We start from the raw sequence: 12,473 nt of genomic DNA, 5'->3' as shown, positions 1-12,473 counted from the left end.
AGGCTGGGTAGATGAGAGCTGGAGGTTGCTAGCAGGCTGGGTAGATGAGAGCTGGAGGTTGCTAGCAGGCTTGGTGTATGTCTGGTTTAAGGCTGTGGTGCCATTAGAGTAATATGGGGGGAAGTTGGTGTAGGGTGGATACCCAGGGGGGTTAGGTAGGCGGGGCTTGTTAATAGGCAGCATGGCACCAGCTGGCATGATTCCAGGTGGCATGGTAACAGGGAGCATAACACCAGGAAGTATGGTACCAGGCGGCATGTTACTAGGCGGCATGTTACCAGGGGGCATAATACCAGGGGGCATAATACCAGGGGGCATAATACCAGGGGGCATGGTGCCAGGGGGCATGGTGCCAGGGGGATAACCCCACCCTGGAGGGAAGGCCATGGTGTAGGGGCTGCTGTGGTACGTCATATACTGAGAGTACTGGGTGGGGGAGTAGTTTGCCATCATAAATGCATGAGGATGAGAAACAGGGAATATAGGGTCCATGGAGTATGAGTAGAGCTCAATGGAGCTTTCCCTGGACTCATCCCCATACCTATCCCTCTCAGATCTCTCTCTGTCCCAGTCTCTAGTACTACAGTGGCTGTTCCAGTCGCTCTCGCTGTCCCAGTCACTGGTCCTAGAACGTTTGTCTCCGTCTTTGGTCCTTTGCAGCCACCTTTCTATATCCTTGTCTATCGCTCGGTTTCTGTCTCTCTCAGATCTGTATTTGTCCCGGTCTCTCACTCTGTCCCGGTCTTTCTCTCTGACTCCGTCCCTGCCTTTCTCTGGGTCTCTGTCCCCGTCTCTCTCAGATCTGTATCTGCCCCCGTCTCTCCTAGATCTGTCCCGGTCTCTCTCTCGGCCTCCGTCCCAGTCCTTCTCTGGGTCTCTGTCCCCGTCTTTATCTCTGTTCCTTTCTGATCTGTTTGTTTCTCTGACTATCGGTATGTCCTTGTCTCCCTCTCTGGTACTAGAGTGTCTGTGTCCATCTCCCTTTCGGTTTCTCTCAGATCTGTCCCTTTCTCTGACTCTGTCCTTGTCTCTGGTACTAGAGCATCTTTGCCTGGATCTCTCTCTGGTAGGACTGTCCCCTTCTCTGGCTCTGTCCTCTCTGTGCCCATCTCTCTCAGATCTCTCCATTTCTCTGACTATATCCTCCTCCCTCTCTCTGTCCTTCTCTCTGGTACCAGAGTGTCGGTGCCAGTCCCTCTCAGATCTGTCCCTCTCAGATCTGTCCCTCTCTATGTCCCATACCCTGTTACTAGAGCTGCTGTATTCAACGGTCATGTTTGAGTGCTGGTTTAGAAGGGGGCTGGCGCTGTCTGATGGTAATGAGGAAGTACTAAGATGTTTAAATGAGGGCTCGCTCTCCTTTTTCTCTTTTCCCTTCTCATTCTCAAACTCCTTCCTTTTCAAGTCTCCCATCTTCCCATACAGCCTATCATTGGTCCTGTCTGTCAGCCGACCCAACTCCTCAACCCCCAAGTCCAGCCCAACGATCTCCAGCAGGGTCTGCATCTGCTCGTACCGCTGCTCATCCTCAAGCCTCACCTTCTTCTCCTCAACTGGAGAAGACTTGGATCTACTGCTGGAGTCAACATGACCCTCGAGCAGAGTCGGCCACACTTGTGGTAGCTCCTCGCCCACAACGAGTATCTCATTTTCATCGTTGACGATCTTTGAGAGCTTGTTGAGGTCCACACCTTCATTGAGGACATTGAGGAAGCGCTGGAAGCCTGTGGCTGCTATGTCTTTCTCCTGTGTCCTGAGTGAGTGAACTGGCGTCTGAATGGTTGGATTATGCTGTTTATCATCAGGAACCACCTAACAGGAGACATGAGGAAATATCAATGAATATCTATCCACTTCAGCTATAAACAAACAAAAAGTGTATGATCTGCTTGCATCATCAAGACGGCCCATCAAACTTCATTTACGTATCGTTTATGTGTGCATTTCACACTACCTTTGTGTTATCATGGGCTTGCTATATTCATCTGTTGTTTGTTTTGGTTGTTTCAGATTATTTTGTGCCCAATAGAAATGAATGGTAAATAATGTAATTTTGGAGTCACTTTTATTGAAAATAAGAATAGAAAATGTTTCTAAATACCTCTGCATTAATGTGGCTCCTACCATGATTACGGATAATCCTGAATGAATCGTGAATAATGATGAGTGAGAAAGTTACAGACGCACAAATATATCATACCCCCAAGACATGCTAACCTCTCACCATTACAATAACGGGAGGTTAGTCTTGTGGGTATGATATTTGTGTATCTAACTTTTTCACGATTCATTCAGGATGATCTGTAATCATGGTAGGATCCACATTAATGGAGAAGTGTTCAGAAACTTATTCTATTCTTGTTTACAATAAAAGTGACTCCAAAATGACACAATACATTATTTACCATTAATTGTTTGTTTTTAAATCCAAACCTGTGGAGTAGACAGACACAAAGTAAGATAAAATGCTTCACTGTCCCAATAATTACGGAGGGCACTGTATTTGGTTGCATTCTGTCAACTGCATTTGACTCATAATTACTCATTCAGCAATGATTGGCTGTTATCTGACTAGCTATGCTACAAGTCCATCTCAATGACTGTTAGCATGATAGGTAGCAATTGATGCATCTGAAAGGATAACAACATTTCCACGCAGGTGGTTGACGGACACTAATATAGCCATGACATTCTAGACAGCACTGTAAGTCCTATAAGAACACAAAAAACAGATTATGAATCGTACAAGTAGGTAGACACTTCATATCGAGCGTATGTGAGATGGGTGTCAATCGCAGAAATCGATTGTATTAATCGGGATCCATGGTTTTCTTGACCTGCTTCTTATGATACTTTTGCGATGGCTACATACCTCATTGTTGGGAGAGCGTCGCTGGTTCATTAAAACCTTCACTCTCAGTCTCAGAGGATGGGCCTCTTCATTTTCTAGGGGAGCGCTAATCATCAGCTCCAATGCTCGCATCTTGTTTTGTTTCTTCGTCTTGGCAGGGGTATCCCGGAGGAAAAGAGAGAATATTTTAATATAACATACGCCATTTAGCGGACGTTTAATCCAAAATCGATTTACAGTCACGTGTGCCTACATTTTACATATGCGTGGTCCCAGGAATCGAACTTAGTACCCTGGCGTTACAAGCGCCACGCTCTACCTACTGATCTACAAAGGACCACATACTAAAAGGACGATTTTAGTATGTGTAAGGAAGTTGCCCCTGGATTGTGATCCAAGGTCAGTTTTTATTTACCTCTTAGCAGTAGAAAAACCTGGTTCTTACATTAACTATTAAGTCCATGTAGTAGAAACATCAGAATCCAAACACAAAGAAAGATCTGGTAGTCATCCTGAGTGTTCGTTTTTTTGTAAAATTCTTGCTAATTCTTGCTAGCCGTAAACAATAAAGGCGTTTTACTTTTTTCCACTACACGCCTTGATTAATTCTGGAAGTTTTTTGCACAAATGCTTTTTTGTAATTATTTACTGTTAAGCATCAACTTCTTTTTGATCCATCAGGAAATATCTATTCATAACAGGGTTAATTCGGGATAAAAATTATATTCAAGACATTCATTGAAATTTGAATTGGTCACACCCCACAGGAAGCAGAATTTGAAATAAAGTAGAATTGAATTCAAATCAAAGAAATTCAACTGAGACATTAATATATTTCTAATGATCAATTAGCCTTTAAAAATTATAAACTTGGATTAGCTAACACAACGTGCCATTGGAACACAGGAGTGATGGTTGCTGATAATGGGCCTCAGTACGCCTATGTAGATATTCCATTAAGAATCAGCCTTTTCCAGCTACAATAGTCATTTACAACATTAACAATGTCTACACTGTATGTCTACACTGTATTTCTGATCAATTTGATGTGATTTTAAATGGATTTAAAAAAATAGATTTTCTTTCAAAAACAAGGACATTTCTAAGTGACCCGAAACTTTTGAATGGCAGTAGTGTACATGTTTGATTTTAACACTTTCTTGTGCACAGGTAATGTGAGGGATGCCGATTTAATAAGAACGGTCTTCCGACTATGGATATATCTTCAACGTCAGACACGTGCTGCTAAAACAGGTATATATATATATATATATATATATATATATATATTATTGAAATATTGATGAAAGGGGAAAAACACACTTTCGTTAATCTTTTTAATCACTTCTCAATGGAAACCAAACAATCAAGTGTGGCTTAACTTGAAACGCCCGAAGACCGAATGCCCCAAGACGGAACGTTAAATAAATGTACTTACACGTTATTAACTGTACACATGACAGCGAGCTGGTAGGGCTACAATATGTCAAACAGTATTGGTCACCATACATGATGTCAACATGAACATAACGATGTATGGAATAAATTATCTATTTGAATTTCATTGAATTCAATTCTACAGACAACTCAAAGTAAGGGGAATTTGACCAAAACTATCCCTTTTATTCAAATTAAATTCTGCTTCCTGTGGTGTGTGGCCCATTCAATTCAAATCCCAAAATTTTATGGAAATGAAAGACCAATTAGCAACTAAATTCAGAATTGAACCCAACCCTGATTAATAAATACAGAACTAATTAGGTACATACCTTACGAAGTAGGTGCCGTACCGGTGTTCTTCTGAACTTACGTAGAATGTCCAGCACCCTCCGTTTAAGAGGTAGGCATACGCGTGACGACTTGTCGGTGACCTGGTTGTATGTTTTGAATATTGTATTGTTTATCTTGGTCTGTTTAGCGATGCCCTTCACTGTTGTGGATGCAGTCTGTTTTTTAGGCATGTCCTTAGCTCCGTGTTTAAGCTGTCGTGTAGCAAGAACAGCTTTCTTGCGAGCTATCTTCTCCTGTATGACCTCCAGCTCCTTCTTCTTACGAGCGAGTTCCAGGTCCACACTGGGCTGCACAGGGTCTCCATCAACGTCCCCATCTGTGTCTGGGGAGAAGGGAGCACTGCTACCCCTCAATGAGCCTTTGCTCCAGTCTCTGGCAGATGGATCCATAATGTAGCTCATAGCAGAGGAAGCACCAGACTGTAACTCTCTGGTTCCATTTGGCATGTTATCTTCCAGCGTGTCTGAGCTGGGATGACTCTTCAGGTTCACTGCAGCATAAAATAAAAATGTAAGAAGACATTGGTGAGCTTAATGTAAGCTACATGTTGTTGTGTACTGTCGTGCTAGGTTGCCTGGCTACCCAAACTCCTTGCTCTGGCCAAATGCTATGCCCAAGGATGTTAATGCATTTATCTGCAATGAGTCTGGATTGGTTGTCACTAGTTACCACAGCCACAAAGTCAAAATTGGCTATATCGTAAAGATTCAAGAAAACAAAAACAAGCTGTTTGGTCTTAATTTAAGGTTAGGCATGAGATTATCAGTGTGGTTAGGGTTTGGTTTAAAGACATTTCAGAAATATGCAGGGTTTATGACTTTGTGGTTGTGGTAACTAGTGACAACCGTCTGGATCTGAGTACCTCCCCGACAATTTCTAGAACGCAATCACATTCTAACCGTTCCGATTGGTCCCAGAAACCGATCAGTTGGGTTTTTAAAATTAGTTACTGGCGTTGATACTCTGGTTAGAAATTATCCAATCGCTGATGACTGTTTTGTACAACCCTAATTTTGGCATCACCACAAACAACTTCAATAATGGCAGTCACTAGCTAGGTTTCCATCCATTTGGAGACAGATTTATGTGAATATTCTAGAATCTGGATAAAGAAAATATGCGCATTTTCCAACCAGTGGTGTTTTCACCAGTGGTATGATAGAAATCAGTGTGTGCACAAAAAGTATATTTATAGTATAGTTTTCATGAACTGAATTCTATCGCATTTTCAACTCTACAGATAGTTTTGGCACAAAACTGTTGTGTAAAATAGCAAATGTGCTTACGCTAGTATTGGCACATGTGCTCCAGCTAACAGCTCGCAGATACAGTGCAGGTAGGTTGTGCTGGTAAACTAGTCTACATGATGAGATTATTATGGATAAGAACAAGAATATTTTTTATTTGTCAAATGGCAGTCAAGCATCGATCATCATGTCACTTGTTCAGCCTCTCTTTTGTATCATCTGAGATTGCCGCGGTCATCCCCCTCTTCAAAGGGGGTGACACTCTAGACCCAAACTGCTACAGACCTATATCTATCCTACCCTGCCTTTCTAAGGTCTTCGAAAGCCAAGTTAACAAACAGATCACCGAACATTTTGAATCCCACCACACCTTCTCCACTATGCAATCTGGTTTCAGAGCTGGTCCTGGGTGCACCTCAGCAACGCTCAAGGTCCAAAATGATATCATAACCACCATCGATAAGAGACAATACTGTGCAGCCGTATTCATCGACCTGGCCAAGGCTTTCGACTCTGTCAATCACCGCAGACTCAACAGCCTTGGTTTCTCAAATGACTGCCTCGCCTGGTTCACCAACTACTTCTCTGATAGAGTTCAGTGTGTCAAATCGGAGGGCCTGTTGTCCGGACCTCTGGCAGTCTCTATGGGGGTGCCACAGGGTGCAATTCTTGGGCTTACTCTCTTCTCTGTATACAGTGCCTTGCGAAAGTATTCGGCCCCCTTGAACTTTGCGACCTATTGCCACATTTCAGGCTTAAAACATAAAGATATAAAACTGTATTTTTTTGTGAAGAATCAACAACAAGTGGGACACAATCATGAAGTGGAACAACATTTATTGGATATTTCAAACTTTTTTAACAAATCAAAAACTGAAAAATTGGGCGTGCAAAATTATTCAGCCCCCTTAAGTTAATACTTTGTAGCGCCACCTTTTGCTGCGATTACAGCTGTAAGTCGCTTGGGGTATGTCTCTATCAGTTTTGCACATCGAGAGACTGACATTTTTTCCCATTCCTCCTTGCAAAACAGCTCGAGCTCAGTGAGGTTGGATGGAGAGCATTTGTGAACAGCAGTTTTCAGTTCTTTCCACAGATTCTCGATTGGATTCAGGTCTGGACTTTGACTTGGCCATTCTAACACCTGGATATGTTTATTTTTGAACCATTCCATTGTAGATTTTGCTTTATGTTTTGGATCACTGTCTTGTTGGAAGACAAATCTCCGTCCCAGTCTCAGGTCTTTTGCAGACTCCATCAGGTTTTCTTCCAGAATGGTCCTGTATTTGGCTCCATCCATCTTCCCATCAATTTTAACCATCTTCCCTGTCCCTGCTGAAGAAAAGCAGGCCCAAACCATGATGCTGCCACCACCATGTTTGACAGTGGGGATGGTGTGTTCAGCTGTGTTGCTTTTACGCCAAACATAACGTTTTGCATTGTTGCCAAAAAGTTCAATTTTGTTTTCATCTGACCAGAGCACCTTCTTCCACGTTTGGTGTGTCTCCCAGGTGGCTTGTGGCAAACTTTAAACAACACTTTTTATGGATATATTTAAGAAATGGCTTTCTTCTTGCCACTCTTCCATAAAGGCCAGGTTTGTGCAATATACGACTGATTGTTGTCCTATGGACAGAGTCTCCCACCTCAGCTGTAGATCTCTGCAGTTCATCCAGAGTGATCATGGGCCTCTTGGCTGCATCTCTGATCAGTCTTCTCCTTGTATGAGCTGAAAGTTTAGAGGGACGGCCAGGTCTTGGTAGATTTGCAGTGGTCTGATACTCCTTCCATTTCAATATTATCGCTTGCACAGTGCTCCTTGGGATGTTTAAAGCTTGGGAAATATTTTTGTATCCAAATCCGGCTTTAAACTTCTTCACAACAGTATCTCGGACCTGCCTGGTGTGTTCCTTGTTCTTCATGATGCTCTCTGTGCTTTTAACGGACCTCTGAGACTGTCACAGTGCAGGTGCATTTATACGGAGACTTGATTACACACAGGTGGATTGTATTTATCATCATTAGTCATTTAACATTGGATCATTCAGAGATCCTCACTGAACTTCTGGAGAGAGTTTGCTGCACTGAAAGTAAAGGGGCTGAATAATTTTGCACGCCCAATTTTTCAGTTTTTGATTTGTTAAAAAAGTTTGAAATATCCAATAAATGTCGTTCCACTTCATGATTGTGTCCCACTTGTTGTTGATTCTTCACAAAAAAATACAGTTTTATATCTTTATGTTTTAAGCCTGAAATGTGGCAAAAGGTCGCAAAGTTCAAGGGGGCCGAATACTTTCGCAAGGCACTGTACATCAATGATGTCGCTCTTGCTGCCTGTGATTCTCTGATCCATCTCTACGCAGACGACACAATTCTGTATACTTCTGGCCCTTCTTTAGACACTGTGTTAACAAACCTCCAGATAAGCTTCAATGCCATACAACTCTCCTTCTGCGGCCTCCATCTGCTCTTAAATGCAAGTAAAACTAAATGCATGCTCTACAACTGATCGCTGCCCGCACCTGCCCGCCCATCCAGCATCACTACTCTGGACGTTCTGACTTCGAATATGTGGACAACTACAAATACCTAGGTGTTTGGTTAGACTGTACACTCTCCTACCAGACTCACATTAAGCATCTCCAATCCAAAATTAAATCTAGAATCGGCTTCCTATTTCACAACAAAGCATCCTTCACTCATGCTGCCAAACATATCCTCGTAAAACTGACCATCCTACCGTTCCTCGACTTTGGCGTTGTCATTTACAAAATAGCCTTCAACACTCTATTCAACAAATTGGATGCAGTCTACCACAGTGCCATCCGTTTTGTCACCAAAGCCCCATATACTACCCACCACTGCGACCTGTACACTCTCGTTGGCTGGCCCTCACTTCATACTCGTCGCCAAACCCATTGGCTCCAGGTTATCTACAAGTCTTTACTAGGTAAAGCCCGGCCTTATCTCAGCTCACTGGTCACCATAGCAGCACCCATCCGTAGCACGCGCTCCAGCAGGTATATTTCACTGGTCACCCCCAAAGCCAATTTCTCCTTTGGCCGCCTTTCCTTCCAGTTCTCTGCTGCCAATGACTGGAACGAACTACAAAAATCACTGAAGCTAGAGGCTCATATCTCCCTCCCCAACTTTAAGCATCAGCTGTCAGAGCAGCTCACAGATCACTGCACCTGTACATAGCCCATCTGTAAATAGCCCATCCAACTGCCTCATCACCATACTGTATTTATTTATTAATCTTGCTCTTTTGCACCCCAGTATCTCTACTTGCACATTCATCTTCTGCACATCTATCACTCCAGTGTTTAATTGCTATATTGTAACTACTTCGCCACCATGGCCTATTTATTGCCTTACCTCCCTTATCTTACCTCATTTGCACACACTGTATATAGACTTTTTTCTACTGTATGTTTGTTTATTCCATGTGTAACTCTGTGTTGTTGTATGTGTCGAATTGCTATACTTTATCTTGGCCAGGTTGCAGTTGTAAATGAGAACTTGTTCTCAACTTGCCTACCTGGTTAAATAAAAGTGAAACATATATATATATATTTTTTAAATTAATAAGATATTCAATATTTATTGGAAAGGAGCATCAAGATCACCATGCACTAGTGCTGAGCAATTAAATGTCTGTTTTCTGTTTTTAAACTACAATATTTTGTTTTTTAAACAACAACTAATTGACCAATGTCGGTTCAATTATTTGAATTCCATTTTATTCCGATTTTTTTCTGTGAGCTCAATGAACACATAGCAGTTTCTCTAGAGATAAATCAGATCCAGTCTGAACTGTGCGATGTGGTAGGGAGTTTTAGTTTCCAACAGGGCCAATATTCATCATAGTTTATTGCATAAAACATGGCAATTAACTACAATGACCACAATTCATTGTGCATCTACTTGTCCGGTGTGTGTTTCTTTTACAGAAGAGGCAGAAGAATGCGCCATCGCAAGGGGATATAGAGCAGCTATTGCTTTGCACCGTATCTCTGACTGAAAATACATTATCTAAATGATTGATAGTTGGTATTCAGCAGTCATGCCTTATTTACTTTGAACTACAAAATAGTGATTTTTGTCAGACGGCAAAGGCAGCAGCTCTATAGAGATGAGATGACTTGGAATGAAATAAGTCATCAAATAAAACACATGTAATATACACAACTGAAATATTTTATTAAAGTAATATGAATAAATGTTGGTTAACTGATAAGCAGTAATTGGCAGTCACTACAATTAATTAGTTGTTTTATTCTATGTTAGAGCATTCAACCCACATAATGCATAGTGAATTTATTTTAAAAATCATCAAAACCTAAATCAAAAACGGTTATTTTTTACTCATCAATCCAAAACCTACCTCAAAAAGCACTAATTGCTCAGAACTACCATTCACTTTCATCACACTGTGAAGTTCTTCATAACTCAGCTGTAGTCTAATAAACTGCATGGTTTCCCAAGTCATAGTGGCAGCACCACACACAGTATCATCGTGTGACTCCAAGTTGAATATGATGGTTATTAGATCAATGCCGTTTCCACCGCCATTTCTTGCGAAATACATTTACTGACATAAAAAGATCCCACCATGTCGAACGACCAAATTATCTTTTGGCATTTATAAAATTGTACCATCATAGCTTTATACGTACAGTGCATTTGGAAAGTATTCAGACCCCTTGACTTTTTCCACATTTTGTTACGTTACAGCCTTATTCTAAAATTGATTAAATAAAAAATCATCATCAATCTACACACAATATTCCATAAAGACAAAGTGAAAACCGGTTTTTCGATTTTTCTTTGCAAATGTATAAAATATATATATATATATATATATATATATATATATATATATATATATATATATATATATATATATATATATATAAATAAATAAATAAATCGACATTGAGCTCAGGTGCATCCTGTTTCCATTGATCATCCTTGAGGTGTTTCTACAACTTGAATGGAAACAACCTGTGGTAAATTGAATTGATTCAACATGATTTGAAGAGGCACACACCTGTCTGTAAAAGGTCCCACAGTGACAGTGCATGTCAAAGCAAAAACCAAGCCATGAGGCAGAAGGAATAGAACACAGTAGCCTCCATCATTCTCAAAGAAGTTTGGAAGCACCGAGCACCAAGACTCTTCCTAGAGCTGGCCACCCGGCCAAACTGAGCAATAGGGGGAGAAGGGCCTTGGTGGTGACATTTTTTGGCACCCTTCCCCAGATTTGTGCCCTGATTCAATCCTGTCTTGGAGCTCTACGGAAAATTCCATCAACCTCATGGCTTGGTTTTTGCTCTGACATTCACTGTCTGTGGGACCTTACAAAGACAGATGTGTGCCTTTCCAAATCATGTCCAATCAATTGAATTTACCACAAGTGGACTCCAATCAAGTTGCAGAAACATCTCAAGGATGATTCATGGAAAAAGGATGCACCTGAGCTTGATTTCGAGTCCCATAGCAAACGGTGTGAATACTTATGTAAATAAGGTATGTTTTTATTGTATTTATTTTTTGCAAAAATTTATAAAAACCTGTTTTTGCTTTGTCATTATTGGGTATTGTGTGTAGATTGATGAGGAAATTTTATTTAACAATTTCAGAATAACATGCTGACCAAACCGGACACACGCCGTGCGCCTGCATGCGCCATCGCGCGCATGTTGATTTTGTACCCCCACACCAGACACGATCAGGATACGCAGTTTGAAATATCAAAACAAACTCTGAACCAATTATATTAATTATATTAATAAGTCGAAAACCATTAAACATGTATGGCAGTTTAGCTAGCTAGCTAGCTTGCTGTTGCTAGCTAATTTGTCCTGGGATATAAACATTGGGTTGTTATTTTACCTGAAATGCACAAGGTCCTCTACTCCACAGATAAAACGGTAAACTGAATTCCTTTCTCGTCATCTCTCCTCCTTCCTCAAGCTTCTTTTTTTACTTCTTTGGACTTCATATGGTGGTTGGCAACCAACTTTACAGTGCATTACTACAACCGACTGGAGTGTGGACGTCAGTTCATCTTCAAATCACTCACGTGGGATATGCTCCTAAAAAACAATGAGGAAATGGCACGTGGGTATATGCTCCTAAAATCCAATGAGGAGATGGGCGAGGCCGGACTTTGCAACGCATTGAGTGTCACAAATAGAACCTATTTCTATTTTAGCGCCTGGCCACGCAGACGCTCAAATAGAACCTATTTCTATTTTAGCGCCTGGCCACGCAGGAATAACATGTATGTGTACATTTATTTTGCAAAGCTCGCACACGTGAGCGGTGTGGTCAGCATGTAAGGCTGTAATGTAACAAAATGTGGAAAAAGTCAAGAGTTCTGAATACTTTCCAAATGCACAGTACCGCGTCTAAGGGCTGTTATATGCACGATGCAATGCGGAGTGCCTAGATACAGCCCTTAGACGTGGTATATTGGCCATATACAACAAACCCCAGAGGTGCCTGCCTTATTGCTATTATAAACTGTTTAACAATGTAATTAGAAGAGTAAAAATAAATGTTTTGTCCTACCCGTG

General features: G+C 41.3%; 1 protein-coding gene across 5 annotated transcripts in view; it reads right to left on the bottom strand.

Moving 5' to 3' along the window:
• The window catches only part of LOC110493644, a 28,453-nt gene that overhangs the window by 12,174 nt on the left and 3,806 nt on the right, over positions 1-12,473 (bottom strand). For 2 of the 5 annotated variants that reach the window (XM_036949629.1, XM_036949628.1), the window contains 4 exons: positions 11,788-11,990; positions 4,621-5,132; positions 2,873-3,001; positions 80-1,812 (listed from right to left, as the gene is read on the bottom strand). In XM_036949629.1, the coding sequence (XP_036805524.1) occupies positions 80-1,812; positions 2,873-3,001; positions 4,621-5,088 (2,330 nt within the window). In that variant the 5' untranslated portion in view covers positions 5,089-5,132; positions 11,788-11,990. The remainder of the gene's footprint in view (positions 1-79; positions 1,813-2,872; positions 3,002-4,620; positions 5,133-11,787; positions 11,991-12,473) is intronic. The other 3 variants (XM_036949630.1, XM_036949627.1, XM_036949631.1) reach the window with 2 other exon arrangements.

This window comes from Oncorhynchus mykiss, chromosome 17 (genome assembly GCF_013265735.2).
Source record: "Oncorhynchus mykiss isolate Arlee chromosome 17, USDA_OmykA_1.1, whole genome shotgun sequence".
Lineage (NCBI taxonomy): Eukaryota > Metazoa > Chordata > Actinopteri > Salmoniformes > Salmonidae > Oncorhynchus > Oncorhynchus mykiss.
The sequence above is the reverse complement of the archived record's forward strand: the minus strand, read 5'-3'. Positions and strand labels throughout refer to the sequence as shown.